Genomic DNA, 15,810 nt, shown 5'->3' on the forward strand with positions numbered 1-15,810 from the left:
TCTTGGTGTTGTCCTCCTTGGTTCCCTTGTGTTGGGAGATCTGTGGGCTTCCATGATCTGAGAGACTATTTCCTCCCCCAGTTAGGTTTTCAGCAATTATTTCTTCAAATACGCTTCCTATCCCTTTTTTCCCTTTTTCTCTCTCTTCTTCTTCTGGTACCCCTATAATGTGAATATTGTTCCATTTGGATTGGTCACACAGTTCTCTTATTCTTTCATTCCTGGAGATCCTTTTATCTCTCTCTGCCTCAGCTTCTCTCTGTTCCTGTTCTCTGATTTCTATTCCATTAACGGCCTCTTGCACCTCATACAGTCTGCTCTTAGGTCCTTCCAGAGATTGTTTTATTTGTGTATTCTCCCTTCTAATTGATCCTTTAGCTCTTGCATATTTCTCTGCAGGTCCATCAGCATGGTTATGACCTTTATTTTGAATTCTTCTTCAAGAAGGTTGCTTATATCTGTCTCCCCTGGTCCTCTCTTGGGGGTTCTCTGGGTAATTCTGTACAGGACAAAATTCTTCTGCCTTTTCATGGCGATAGAGGTAGTCATAGGCAGATGGCTTGTGTGTCAGCTGAGAGAACAAAGTCTATTCCTGCTTGCTGGCCACCCTGCCCCTCTCTGCTGCCTCTGTCATTCACCCTCACAGCAGGAGCAGCGTCTGGGTTAATCCCCAGAGCCTCCATGGTCGGGGCAGCCCAGAGCCCTGTGGGGAGAGGCAGGTGCACCGGGTGTGCTCTCCTGTGAGAACAGCACCCTTTTGTGCCCTGCTCTGGTTTCCTCTGCCTGCACCAGGTAGCTGCATGCCAGCGACAGCCCTGGGTAGGCTCGTGAAGCTGCACACCAGGAGGAGTCTCTGGGCAGCTACTGTGGATGTGGCTGCTCTCAAGCTGCTCGGCTGATGTAGCGGGACTGTGCTGGAGGTTAATGAATGGCAGGCTGTTTATTGTTGTGAGGGGCTTCAGAGCTGCGCTGCCTTCCAGGGGGCTGGGGTGTCCGAAGCGTCTCAGAATTCCCAGCCTGCTGGGCTGAGTATGCCAGGCCGATTCCGTGCAGTTGTAGGGTACCTGTCCCTCTAAGACTTTCAAAAAGCACTTGCTTTTCTTTTGTCCCAGGGGAGCCGGTTGTGGGGACCCACCGGCAGATTTTAGCTTTCCGTTTCCCTAGTATCCAGCACACCATGCAATGTGTGTCTGCGCTCCTGGTGCGGATGACTAGGTCTGGTTATTTAGCAGTCCTGGGCTCCCTCTCCCTCCCCGCTCTGGCTCCTCTCCTCCTGCCAGGGAGCTGTGTTGTGGGGGGGCGCTTGGGTCCCCCCGGGCTGCGGCTTGTATCTTAGCCCCTTCGTGAGGCACTGAGTTCTCGCAGATGTAGATGTAGCCTGACCATTGTGCTGTATCCTCTGGTCTCTCTTTTAGGAATAGTTATATTTGTTGTATTTTCAAAAATATGTATGGTTTTGGGAGGAGATTTCCTATGCCCTACTCACGCCACCATCTTGGCTCCTCTCCTCAGATGACTCATTTTTATTTAATCACCACTTTAAAAGTCATATTCTGATGTACTGAGGGTTAGGGCTTCAACATGAATTTCCAGAGACGCACTTGAGCCCCTAACAGGCAGGCTAGGCCTCACACTCCACTGCACTCCCCGAGCCTCTGCTTCCATCTGTCTCAGCCCCTGTGACGCATGTACTGTCCTGCATTTGTTCCCTCCACTGACCTTAGACAGGCCCCTCCTAAGTGTGTGGACATTTGGTTTGTCTTTTTATCTTCAATACCTCATGTGGTACTGGCTCATAGAAAATGCATAGTAAACACTTGCTAACAAAATATGACTTAAAACTCTGAGGGTTTCATCATTTATTACATGAAAAGTTCTATGCAAGATTGTTTTCTAGCCGGCCATAAGCAGAGGAGAGGAACCAATCCATATTTCCTCTGTCTGCAATAAAATTTTCCTTTTGCCTCTTAAGTGTCTTGCACTTGCCTATCCTTTAGAATTTCTGTAAGGTGTATTATTTACTATACTTACCTAGCTTTCTCTAGGGTTTGAATTCATATTTAAATTTTGAGCTAGATCTTCCTGACTTAGAAAAGAAATTTGGAAATTGGCTGAGAAGCACGTTTTCTTGAGGTTCACGGTTTGTGGGACTAACAACAAAGTGGTTTCTGCTCACCAGTCATTCATTCAGTCATTCCTAAAACACGAGAATGACACAGCAGTCATGCGTAGATGCTCAGAACCCAGTGACTCAAGAAAACTGTTTACAATGCATAGGACACCATGTCTGTGCTGTGACTATAGTGATGTCAGCCCCAACTGCTCCTGGGATACTCTCTCCAGCTCAGCCCCACATAGGCTAGGACAGAGTGGGAGATACTTGGAATTGTGTCCTCACAGGAAATGTTTGACCAGAGATCGAATGACTGCTTATCTTGGGGGTTGTGGAGCTGACTGGAGCACCAGCTAGAGGGGTGGGTACAAGACCCTCTCAAGTCTTGTCTCTGTCTAAGATTCTGAAAATTTTTATTTACCCTGAGAGCACTTAGAAAGGACATTATATTTTGGACTCTGGTTTTAACATATTTTTAAAAAGAAGCTCATATAAAGTTACCACAAAGTAAGATAAAACAATCACAATGGGGTTTGAAGTCATAGGCTTGGTAGGCATGGCTGTTGAGGCAGAACATCTGAATACAATAGAACCTAGGCCCATGTGTGGCCTCTAAAAGGCTGTGCCCACCAGGGGCTGCTCGCCGCCTGTCCGTGGGCAAGCCACTCAGTCGGTAGTGTAGCCATTCCATGCCACGTCAGCCAGTTAATGTCTGTTCCTCCTAGTTGGCCTTGATTGTGGCTCAGCACCGTGACCGCTCTAACGTCCTGTCTGGTATTCAGATGGCAGCCCTAGAAGAAGGCCTGAAGAAGGTATATTTAGCAGCAAGGGAAAAGAAAGGTAAGCTTTTCCATCTGTACTCAGGAGTGGATGAATTTCTGTTTCCAGGCATGTGATGTGATTTTTAAATGGAGGTGAGAAATGTCAGACATCATCGAATATACATGATGAAGGTAAGCCTCAGTATAAGGGACCACAGAAATAACAACCGCATCATCCTGTATTTGAATAGCATTTTTTCATTTCCAGATCACATTTGTATCCATTATCTCTGTGGACCATTTCCTTCTACTGGGGCATTATTTTTTTATTTTTATTTATTTATTTTATTTTTATTTTTATTTTTATTTTTTTGAGAGGGCATCTCTCATATTTATTGATCAAATAGTTGTTAACAACAATAAAATTCTGTATAGGGGACTCAATGCACAATCATTAATCAACCCAAAGCCTAATTCTCAACAGTTTCCAATCTTCTGAAGTATAATGAACAAGTTCTTACATGGTGAACAGTGCAAGGGCAGTCATATCACAGAAACTTTTGGTTTTGATCATGCATCAACTATAAACATCAAGTCAGATATGATTATTCATTTGATTTTTATACTTGATTTATATGTGAATCCCACATTTCTCCCTTATTTTTTTTTAATAAAATGCTGAAGTGGTAGGTAGATGCAAGATAAAGGTAGAAAACATAATTTAGTGCTGTAAGAGGGCAAATGTAGATGATCTGGTCTGTGCCTATAGACTAAATATTAATCCTAGCTAGACAAGGGCAACAAAACATCCATGGATGCAGAAGATTTCTCTCAAAACGGGGGGTGAGGTTCTAAGCCTCACCTCTGTTGATCCCCAATTTCTCACCTGATGGCCCCCCTGTGACTGTGCCTGTCTTAGGTTGTTCCTCTCTTGAGGAATCGTACCCGTCTCTGGCTAACCGGCCATCTTCCGGGCCATTCAGGAAAATGTAAAGTTGGTAAGTGAGAGAGAAGCAATATTCTTTGAAAAGGTTAGCTTTTTACTTCTTTGCAGATTTATGCCCTGTGGCTTCTATGCCCAGCATTTGTCTTGATGAAAAATTGTGATACTCGGTAATTTTCAATATGAGGCACGAATTCTACTAAAGGGCTGTAATTAGGAAGGACGAAGAAAAGCTATCGAAGTAGCAGACGGAAGAAAACATGGGAAGATTGATTATTTCTTTGACATAACTTCTTGTAGAGTAACATAAGCATGTATAGGTTTTAACAAACTATTAATTAAATTGTGTACACACATTAACAGAATAGGAATACAGATACATAACAAAAGCAGACATACAATTACCAGCCATATCCAGTGAAACCAAGAAAACCAGTTAGGTACCCTAGGCATTTGTGAAAACTTATCAATAATATGATGGATATTGTCTAACTGAATTTAAATAGTTTGAGAAAAATCAGACAAATTAAAACAGCACATTCCTGGGAACTGTTCACATCCCATATATTCTTCTAACAGTAGATAGTCTATAGTCACACAATTTTGGAGCACTGCAACTTGCACTTCTCCTAATTCTTGGTTGAGTTCCGACAATATAGATCCAGTCAAATTTGTTGTTTTACTGTATGCACAGGCCAGCTTAGATATCTCCTTCTTCATTCCAATGGCAAGTCCAGGAACCCGTGGGATGAATGCAGCTACAACTGCAACAGTGCCAGGATCTTTGTTGAAGTTTTTTGATGATCATCTTCTGGAATGACTCTTCCAGAGAATGTTGATGTTGGAAGTTCTTCTTCATATCATATCTTAATTCGTTTTCTGGGTAGCCAAATTAGGCTTTGATCCTCTGTATACACTCGGGCATTATTTGTACCATGATTTTACACATGAGTGAGCAAAGGACCAGAGATGAAGGTAAACTGGTGATATGCAGTTGGGAAATGCTGTTTATCATATCCCCTTTAGGAGAGGCCTAGTCCACATTAGCAGATAGTTCTTTGTCAAAAGTCAGAATTAAGTTTTGTTTCCAAATCCAGTGTGTCTCAGAGTTTGTTGAAACTCATTGACTTGTCAAAGAATCTTTATTTTAATTATATCTCCAACATTACTCATGTTCTGTTTCCATTGCACCTACTTATTTCCAGAGCCTGTATGTATGTCCTTGTATTTAACAGAATTACTTAATTTTTCCCTATCACAATCCCTTCTCAGAGTATTTCAGACATTATAACTGTATGCTTTGTGTGGGACACTTCCATGATGATAAACATTTTATCCTTGGAAACCACAAAGTGATGGAGAGTATATTTTCTCCTATGTGTATTTTATACCCATCAATCAAATTTTGATGAGGTCATTGTGATATATTCTTTTATCTTTTTAACAGCAAGTGTTCATCTTCCACGCATTGGACATGCCATGAAAGGTTTTAATTGGTATGGTACTGAGAGACTTATTCGGAAATACTTGGCCACAAAAGGCATCCCAACTTACGTGTATCCTTTTGTGATCGTACTAGTGTGCTTTCCCAGCTCAGAAGGGAAAATGTCTCGCATTTTCTGGTATCACTATTTAATCCAAGGCCAAGCCTTCTTCTGCCAGGCTTTTCACTCTGCCCTCTTCAGTGAAACAAAAACTGAGAAGCACTTTTAACTTGTGTATGTCCACAGAGATAAATACACCCATAAACTGCTGGGTACTAACAGCTAGATCAAAAGGTATATGAAGGGGGGAATTAAATAAACAATTGCCATTTTATAACATATTGAATCTTTTTCATGTCTCTTCTCTAGATGTCATTCAGATCAAAGCCTCATTCTAAGACCTTTACTCTCTTCACTAATGTAAACAATTAAATGAATAAACAAGCTATTTAACTTTTGAACCTATTCAGTGTATTCTTAAGGAGAATCATGAAATTAATTTTGACCATTAAGATATCATCTAGTTTTGCTAGACTAGTATTTTCTCTTTTTTTTCTAGGCATAAGGTTTCACATATTTATTACTGAATCAACAGACTAGTGCAGAGGCAGAGAAACAAGTTATTTCCCTAGTAAAACACACCCAGTTATCCAGATAGTAGTGATGTTTACAGAATGAGATGGTAAGAGCATGTGACTTAGATACAGCATAAATATGTATGCCATTTCATGTGTGATTCCTTGTAGACCCAGCTTGGTTCTCCTCCAATTTCTCCTCTTGGGATTTTACTGGATTTTATTACCAGTTTTCATTCTGCTTTAGTTTCTTGGCCAGGAATTGCTTGATCCTGAAAGTATTGTGAGAAGACATGGTAGGAACAGCACCAACAACACATCACATGGCAGAAAAAAGGAGAGAGCTAGAGTAGTATTTTCTTCAAATGACCTCCTTGCTCTGTAAATTAGCATTGTTTGAACTATTATATTGAGTCAAAAATCACTAGAGAAAGCTGAATCAACTCCCGAGTTTCTTAGAGAAACTCCATCTTTCTACTTACTTATTGAATTGATTCACTCAGTGGTGCTTTTCAATATACTGATGTCACTCTAAAGGCTTAGCAGAGAAGTCATGTTATATATGGTTGCACAATTCATTAAGTGTCAAGAATTGTAGTATATCATAAAAGCAGCAGTAAGTAAGTTCTAAAAATAATGTAGTATTTATGGCATGGTGAAAGGGAATTGAGCCATACTACTTCCGGAGTGATAATTTCAATAATTACTGACCTGGAGAACTAAGAGTGTTAGTAAAGTTGATTTTAAACTGATGAACTATATCTTCCTTGACTGTCCTTATCAGATACTACTTTACTAGAAGTAAGGCTGCCACCCTTCATTCACAGTCACCTCCCTCCTCAGGACAGCCAGTGCCTTAACATCAGCCCAGCATCAGACTCGCCTTCAGCAACCAGCTAAAAAGATATTTGCCCAGAGCTGCTGTGTAATAGTGTATCTCAGGAATCAGGATCTGGTGGGCCTCTGACTCTGCTTTCTGCATTCTAATTTTGTTCTCCAGGATGTGTTACCCTGACTGGGTATCTGTAATACAGAGATGCACAACTTAATGGGGAAAAACCTTAGGCAGCTTGCCAAGGCTCCAGCTTACTTAGCTATATGCATAATAATAAATTTTCTAATGTCTAATTGGTTTCATTGCTTTCTTTCCTCTCAACCTAGTTTTTTTCCCCTCCATCAGACTGAGTTCTTTACATAGGGAAATGCTGTACAGATTAAGGAGAAATGAAAGGGGTGGCCATGGGAGAAGGAAGCACCTTCAGCCAGTTCATAACTTGGAAGGATAGGACTCTGAGACGCAGAGGCTGAGAAGTGATATTCCTGAGCCAGACAAATGGAACCCTCCTGCCCTCGGCACTTTTAAACATGGGGACCTAGAAGAGAACACATTGGCCTAGAGTCTGTCAAATGCGACGACAGAGAAACCAGAGGCTCTCCTTTCCCCTTCCCACCAAATTGAATTCAGCTTCAAGAAATATGGGAATTGTGGAAAAGGCACAAAGCTGGCATGGAATGACTAGTGGTATTGCAGAGGCCAAGAGGTTGAGAACCACAAGTAAATTAGTTATGGGGGCAAGACACATAAGCTGTGGCTCCTTGTGCTTTTGTATGTGAAGTCTCAGTCTTGGCTGACTATCATCAACCAGCCTAATTTCTGCTGTTTTCAGAAAACTCAGTGCTGCACAGCCCTTTTCAGAAGCCTTAGCCCTGGGCCCTTGATTCAGGGACCATGCCCTAGGGAAGGTGATGCCTTTAGCACCCAAGTTGTACCATTCTATTTGATTCCCTCTCTGGCCCCTTCACCTGTCAAAAATATAGTATTGTGCTGAAGACCTGTTAGACCCAAAATAAGTGATTCATCTGGTTTTTTTTCTCCTAAAACTTACTTTCATTTTTACTGCCTCCTACCTACTACTCGTAACACCACCCCTTGACACACAGGGTATTATGGTAACTTGAACCTCTTGACTGGCATCTTTAAAGTCTTCTGCAACTAGAAGCAACATTAAACTTCTCAAAGTAAGAATGTAGTGAAAATGTAACCTAATGCACAGGTAAGTTGCCATGCCTTCAGAAGCAGGTTAAGTTCAAAGTGAGATAATAGCAAATGCAAAGAAAACTTAATTGTGCGGAAGCTGTGTAGTGTCCTGAAAAGCTGTATACCCTTCTGATAGCAGAGTGCATAGGGCTAGCTGTGCATGGTTTAGAACAACTGAAAGAAGTGCCAGAACAGCGGATTCACTCCCAAAGAGAGCATAGCTGAACTTTTCAGGAGCACAGTTGTTTTTTACGGAGAGGGGCTTTGTTTTCACCATATACTCTGTTTCCTGTGCTCCAGCCTTTTGGGCTTTTTCCTCAGAATGGAAGCTCTTGGCTATGAACCTCTGTCTCTTGGTTACCTGGGCTAAATGCAAAAGGAGATCAGAAAGCCCAGGTAGCAGGTTCTCCCTTACACGTAGGGCCACCGGTTACTGGGTTCCCTCTGCTTTATCTGTCCACCTTTTAGCTCTTCAGAGTTCATTCATCAAACACTACCCCCACTATATCTCCATAGTCTTGACTATCTTTCACAATCCTTTCACTCCTCACGTCAGAGGCATGTCATTCTCTGGGGAGAAAGTAAAAGAGAAGTTATCTACTCTGTCCCAAGGGTTCTGTCCTGTTTTTTCCAAAGCATGTCGTTGATGCCATCTAGCCCCCTCCTTTGAGGAGCTGGGAGAGGACCAAGAGGACAATACAAGATTTTATTCACTGATAAGCTTTTGTGTAAAAATTTGTGCCCTTAAATATTGAAGTCCTGCTTTTATTGAGATAATGAGGATCTTAAGTATTGAAATTTCTCCATATGTATAATCTTACATATTTTCTTGATTTTTTAAAATAAACTTTACCTTGTAACAAGCCTACGACTTGTATAATTTTTTATCCCATCAATCTAAACTATATTAATTAACATTTTTCAAGTAAGGCTTGAATCAGCCATTTTAGAGCCCCAAACCATCTGTATGCCAATGTACTTTCTGTGTTTTGCTGCCTACTAACTGAAGGGTAAAGCTGCTCTAGCATTACCTACCTCCCCATGAACTACTGTCTTAACTTCCCAGAGACATCCGCAGTTTCTCACTTGGGCCTTTGCTCATTCTGGTGCTTCTTCCTGGACTGCCTTACTTCTCCCAACCCCTTCCCCTATCTCTGACCCTCTACTGGCCCCTGTCAAGTCTGTTTCTCTACCAATCCAGAAAAGGTTATTTTCTGAATCTTACTGTGGGTAAAATTGAAATATTTCCAGAATTTCTTGCCTGGCCTTAGTGCATCTCCATATCAATAGGTGTTTTCAAGGAGTGGAGAGAAGTAGTCCATATTCCATATCAATAGGTAATTATAAGGGCTAGCGAGAGCATATCTGGACCTGAGAGGTTGGGTGGGGTCCCTTTTACTGCAGCTGGGTTGTGATGATGCCAGGGTTCTTGTTTGCAAGGTCAAAGAATGAACTTAGCAAACACCCAAGGTAGGAGAACCAGGGTAGAGCTATTTTTTAGAAATGAAGTGAGAGGAAAGAGCTCCTGGCTCACGCCAGGATGGGACAAGAGAACCCAGGGTGGTGCGTTGTCTAGGGGATTTATAGGCAGTAGAGGATTTTGGGAATTGAGGGCTTAGGGTGTGGACTTGTACCACCTGCCCTGCCCTCAAGGTGGGCTGGGTTGTTGTCTGTTTGCCAGGGCTGTTTACAGTGAAGTCACTTGTTATGCTGATACCCTTGCAGAACACTCAAACATTCTAGGCCAAGTTGTCCCCTGGCCTTTTGACCTTTAACTGCTCTCACTGAAGATGTCTATATTTCTAGTCTAGTATCTTTACCCTAGAGAATTAGTGTGACCTTGACTTTGCATAATGCTGACCACAGAGTTTTGATAGGGACTTTACATTGTCACATTGTTTTGACTGTAAATATCCTGCCTTGCTTTTTCAGGAGGCCCTCACCCTGCTCTGACTATACCCACGGTCCCTGTCTCAGTGAGAGACATGGGAGAGAAGTGGATGACTGCTTGTAAGCAGTAAACAGTTTTCTCCCTTTTTATTTCTTCCTTTGACTGATTTCAGTTTCAAAGGTATTTAGCCCTGGGACTTTCCCCTGAAGTTACATCTGGAGGTAGTCAGCAGGACCTCTGAACCCGAAATCTATCTATGTGGGTGCAACCCTTGGGCAGGCTGCCTCTAGAGGTGGTGGGGAGATGTCTGGACCGTGGGTGGTGGGGAGTCCCCAGTGGCTGCAGTGGTAGAGGGTACAGCTTCTCTTGGGAGACCCCTATCTGTAGGGCTTCCAATTGGGGAACCCCTCATGGAGAATTGGTCTAGGCTAAAGCACCTCCTAGACGGGTGGGGCCTTCCCCAGAATTGGAAAAGGGTGGGACACTGGAAACTATGGGATTAGCCCTCTGTGAGATAGAAGACTGCTTAGAGCCCCTGAGTGGCCTTGTAGCAGCTGGCATTGTGGGATGCCTTCTCCTTGATAGTGGAGAGGGTTATTGAGGAGAGAGAGAGACTGCAGCAGGAGAGAGACACCCTTCAGCATCGCTTGGAGGAGCTAGGCAATGACCTATGGATGCCCTTAAGAGACAGAGACAGTGAGAAGACAGGTTGTGGTCCTGGAAGATATGTTAGCAGCAGCAAGGGAAGAGATATCAGGAGAGCCCACGTTGCAGAAGGCCATGGGAGAGGAGGAGGAAAGAGCCAAGACCAGCCTGAGATGATGGAGGAAATATCAGGAGAGGATGAGGGTGTGGGACTGAGGGCTGATCTATTGCCTGTGGCCTGAGGCAGCAGCCACTCCTATATTAAAGGCCCACCCAGTTGTAATTAAGAAAGTAAAAACGCAACAACCACAGGCTCCTCAGGGGGAGGAGCAGCCCCCTCCCCAGGTTGCGGAGCACTCCATGCTCCACCCCTATACCCAGGATGAGCTGGTGGACATGAGCGTCAGGTATCAGCAGAAGCCATCAGAACCTCTGCTACATGGCTTTTGTGTCTCTTGGATATGGGGTGGAAAACATTGTTATGTGGAGTTCTGAAATGGGTAGACTGGCTTCCCTGACAACTCACCCTTCCTCCGACAGTGGTTGCAAAGTGCCCGTCACACCACAGGGAATCAGGTGCTTCTGGATTGGCTGAAAACAGCCATCAGGGCAGTTTGGCCTAATCAGGGTGATTTGCCATACTTACACACTAGCTGGAAAACATGCAGAGCTCCAGCAGGTGTTGCAAGAGTTTGGCACGGAAAATATCATCTATAATATGGACACCCAGCGCCCCAATGAGTAGTTCTTAACGAATGAGAAATCTAGTGCTCCATAGAGCTCCCCCATCTCTCTTTGGGACCCTAGTGACTATTCTTGGCCCCCACATAGGGCAACCCATAAATGAGGCTACTCGTACTTTAGCAGATCTGGGGAAGTTGAAACAATAACAGCACAGAAGGAAGTATGAAGAGGTGCAAAGGGCCCCGTGAAGTTCTCGAGGACCCAAATGTGGGTTGATTTGATAAAGGCGGGGGTAGTGAAAGAAAACTTGATGGGCAGCCCAATAGGATTTTGTTAGAACTGTGGCACCAATTAAAGCCAGAGCAGCAGTTTCAGCTGCTGAGGTCCAGGGGACATGGAAGCCGGAGTCAAAGCCCCATGTACAGCCTGTGTCTCTGCAAGATTTCTTGGGAGACAGTACCACCTGGGCTCTCACCCCCCACAGGATGTTGATTGGGCATCGTGGTTTGACTGAAGGAGGGGTCAAGTTCCCACCTTGGGTGATGTGGTGGGGACTGGAGGCCACATGTAGAATCAGCAATTCATTGGTCCCCCGTGAGTGTACAACATGTCCTGGCGCTGGTGGAGACAGGAGTTGAATGTTCTCTGATTGATGGCAACCCTGAGCATTTTCCCGGGACCCCTGCTGTGATAGATGGCTATAGGGGTAAGGCAGTCAGAGTGAAGAATGCCCATTGGGGATAGGGCATTTACCTCCAAATGAGTATACTGTGTACATTTCTCCCATCCCAGAATGTATTTTAGGGGTAGATATACTACAGGGGCTGTGGTTACAGACCACTGCAGGTGAGTTCAGACTGAGGGTACGTGTGGTAAAGGCAGTTCTGAGGGGACATATTAAGCACCCACCTGTAGCTCAGCCTGTACCTTGGCAAGTGACAAATACTAAGCAGTATAAATTGCCTGGGGAGTACAAGGAAATTGGAGAAACTCTACAAGAGTTGAAGAAGGTGGGCTTCATAAAGCCCATTCATAGTCCTTTTAATTTCCCAGTGTGGCCAGTGTAAAAGCCAGCTAGGCTCCTGGCGTATTACTGTGGACTACAGAGAACTGAACAAAGTAACTCCCCCTTTGCATGCTGCTGTCCCCTCTATAGCAGCCCTTACAGACACACACAGTCATGAACGAGGGACGTATCATTATGTTGTGGACCTTGCTAATGCTTTCTTCTCTATTGGCATTGCACAGGAAAGTCAGGAACAATTTGCCTTCACGTGGGAAGGCTGGCGGTGGACAATCACTGTCCTTCCACAGGGATGTCTCCACAGTCCCACCATTTGTCAAGGACTTGTAGCCCAGAACTTGGCCACATGGAATAAAACTCAAATGATGCAGCTGTATCACTACATTGATGATATCATGCTCATGTCTGATTCTCTTGCGGGTTTAGAAGGGGCAGTTCCTTGGCTGCTGCAACATCTACAGGAGAAAGGATGGGCTGTGAATAGCACCAAGGTTCATGAACCTGGTTTGTCTGTAAAGTTCTTGGGCATTGTCTCATTGGGTAAAACTGAAGCTATTCCTGAAGTATTCATAGACAAGATCCAGGCTTTCCCTACCCCTACCACTGTGGCAGTATTACAAGAGTTTTTGGGTTTTTTGGGATACTAGAGAGCATTTATTCCACACTCGGCACAAAACCTAAAGCCCTTACTTATACCAGTTGGTACTAAAGGGCATCAGGTGGGACTGGGATGAAACATGCAGCTGCTTTTACTGTTGCTAAGCAAGCAGTCAAGGCCATACAGGCCTTGAGTGTAATGGACTCATCAAGGCCCTGTGAGCTAGATGTTCATGTAATGGAAGATGGTTATGGATGGGGTTTTTGGCAGCAGCTTGAACGGACACACCAACCAATTGGATTCTTGTCACAACTATGGAAAGGAGCAGAGGACTGGTACACCTTGATGGAGAAGCAACTGGCTGCTGTGTACCACGCCTTGCTGGCAATGGAGCCCATCACCAGAACAGCTCAGACTAAGGTAATAACCACCTATCCCATTGCAGGGTGGGTGCGAGACCAGAACCAAAGACCACGGAGTGGCGTGGCACAGACACCTACACTGGCCAAGTGGGGCACATATTTACAGCAATATAGTGCCCTCTCTACTAGCCCCTTAAGTGGAGAACACCAACACTTATTGGGGCCGGTGACCTATACCAGTGGAAAGCAGGAAGAACTTGCTTTTGAGCCATTGGTAGCTGAGAGTCCTCATCAAGAGGGAAAAGCCCGTTTACCTGAAGATGCTTGGGTATACAGATGGCTCCAGTCCTGGGAAGCCCCCAAAGTGGAGGGCTGTGGCTTTTCATTCTAAGACTGAGACAATATGGATGGAGAATGGAGAGGGAAGAGCAGCAATGGGCTGAGTTGTGGGCAGTATGGCCCGTGATCGCCCAGGAGCCTTCCCCCATAGTTGTCTGCACTGACAGCTGGGATGTCTATCAGGGCTTGACCCTGTGGCTACTGACATGGTACCATGCCAACTGGATGGTTGGTCATTGCCCCCTTTGGGAGTAAGTGTTCTGGCAAGACCTATAGGCCTCTGGTCAGACTAAGACAGTTACTGTATATCATGTGACTGGCCATTTGCCTTTGGCATCCCCAGGGAATGATGAAGCAGACACATTGGCCCAGGTGTGCTGGCTAGAAAGAAAGCCTGCCTCTGATGTAGCCATTATTTGTTGCACACCAGGCAAAAGACAATGTGGGCTGGAGCCTGTCAGTGGGATTTGCTGTTGGGCTTTGAAGAAGTCAGCAAAGCCCAGAAGGAGTGCCTTGTGTGCTCTCAGAGGGACTTACACTGAGTCCCACAGCAACATGGGACAATAATAAAGGGGCCGATACCCCTTGTCAGGTGGCAGATAGACTATATTTGGCCTCTTCCCATATCAGAAGGATATCAGTATGCCATGACTTGTGTGGACACAACTACTGGACTGTTGGTTGCTTTTCCTGCATGTCATGCAGATCAGCAAACCACCAAGAGGGCCTAGAACGTCTCTTTGCAGGCTATGGCCGGCCACAGGTGATTGAGAGTGATGAAGGGTGGACATGCATTACAAGAAATGAGTGTGGCAATTAGGAATACTATGGGAGTTTCATATACCATATAACCCTACAGGCATGCTAGAAAGGTACAATGGTTTATTGAAATCTGGCCTTAAGTCGGACACCAATAGTCTACAGAGCCAGTCAGTTTGTTCATGGACAGTGCTACAGTGTTTGAATGAGAAGCCCGGAAAAAGAACCTTGAGCCCTATGGGTATGCTCACACACCCTGTTGCCTGATACAGCCAGCAGAGCAACATCCTGCTGCCAGCCCCAACTGCATTAAACCCTGGAGACTGTTGAGTGAACATGACCCTGGACATTTTGACACATGGGCTAGTGATGGCTGGCCCTTCTGGCTCTTTGGGGAAAAGGCCTGGAAGCTGGCCTCCTCTGTGTTCCTGGAGTAACAGCAGAGTGGCCCCCAAAGATCACATCTCCTCTACCATCTCCAGGGCTGAAAGCACTGCTCTTTCCATCCCCCACCCCTCACAACCTCCTGCAGCATGGCTTCTCCTGCTGCCCTCTCCCTCACTGCTGATAAGGAATCTTCCAGAAGCACCACCCATCTTTTCAATAACTGTCTCTTCCTTAAGGGCATCCCATAGGTCATTGCCCACCTCCTCCAAGCTGAAGTGTGTATCCTGCTGAAGTCTCTCTCTGTCTTTGATAACCCTCTCTCTCTCCTTGATAACAATTTCCACTATCTTAGGAAAAGATATCCTACAATCCCAGCTGCTGCATGGCCACTCAGGGCCTCTAAGCAGTCTTCTATCTCACAGAGGACTAATTCCACAGCTTCCAGTGTCTCCACCCTTCTCCAATTCTGGAATCCCACCCCTAGAAGGTACTTTACACTAGACCAGTTCCCGACTAGGGTCTCCCCAACTGGAAGCCCCACAGATAGGGGGCTCCCAAGTGAAGCTGCACCCTCTACTGCTGCAACCACTGGGGCATCTCCCCACCATCTCTAGGGGAAGCCCACCCAAGGGTCTCACCCATGTAGACAGATTTCTGGTTCAGAGGTCCTGCCAACTACCACCAGATGTAACTCCAAGGGAAAATCCTGGGGCAGATACCTTTGAAATGAAATCAAAAGGAGAAATAAAGTGGGAGAAACCCATTTATTTCTTATAAGCAGTCCACTTCTGCTCTCCCTTGTCTCTTCAGACCCAGCTGCAGAAGAAGAGGCCCCACCCAACCTCTCAGGTCCAGATATACTCTCCCTCACCCTTGTAATTACATATTGATATGGAGATGTACTACTTTTCTCCACCCCTTGGAAACAACTATTGTATGGAGATGAGCTAAAGCCAGGCGAGTGATTCTGGAAATACTGCAATTTTACCCACATGTCTTCTGAATATTGGAAAGGCATCACAAATTTGCATGCTTAAAATTGACTTATCAATCCCTTCAATCCCTTCCCTTTCTCCCAAACAAAATAAATATATCCCCCCAGTTGTGCAAGCCAACAATGTAGTTACCTTTGATATTTCTCATTCCTCCATAAATTCAACTTATCATCAAGATCCAGCAATTTAACTTCCTAAGTATCTTTTGAATT

General features: G+C 44.7%; 1 protein-coding gene and 1 pseudogene across 8 annotated transcripts in view; one reads left to right on the forward strand and one right to left on the reverse strand.

The window, feature by feature from the left end:
- Positions 1-7,004, forward strand: part of CHD1L (chromodomain helicase DNA binding protein 1 like) — a 121,412-nt gene extending 114,408 nt beyond the window's left edge. For 5 of the 8 annotated variants that reach the window (XM_073234517.1, XM_073234516.1, XM_073234514.1 and 2 more), the window contains exons 21-23: positions 2,839-2,953; positions 5,265-5,373; positions 6,661-7,004. In XM_073234517.1, the coding sequence (XP_073090618.1) occupies positions 2,839-2,953; positions 5,265-5,373; positions 6,661-6,736 (300 nt within the window). In that variant the 3' untranslated portion in view covers positions 6,737-7,004. Of the gene's footprint in view, positions 1-2,838; positions 2,954-3,001; positions 3,067-5,264; positions 5,374-6,660 lie in introns of those variants that run through there. The other 3 variants (XR_012130309.1, XR_012130307.1, XR_012130308.1) reach the window with 3 other exon arrangements.
- On the reverse strand, positions 5,922-6,651 carry LOC108401123 (large ribosomal subunit protein eL39-like; annotated as a pseudogene).
- Positions 7,005-15,810: the final 8,806 nt, after the last annotated feature.

This window comes from Manis javanica, chromosome 4 (genome assembly GCF_040802235.1).
Source record: "Manis javanica isolate MJ-LG chromosome 4, MJ_LKY, whole genome shotgun sequence".
In the NCBI taxonomy this organism is placed as follows: domain Eukaryota; kingdom Metazoa; phylum Chordata; class Mammalia; order Pholidota; family Manidae; genus Manis; species Manis javanica.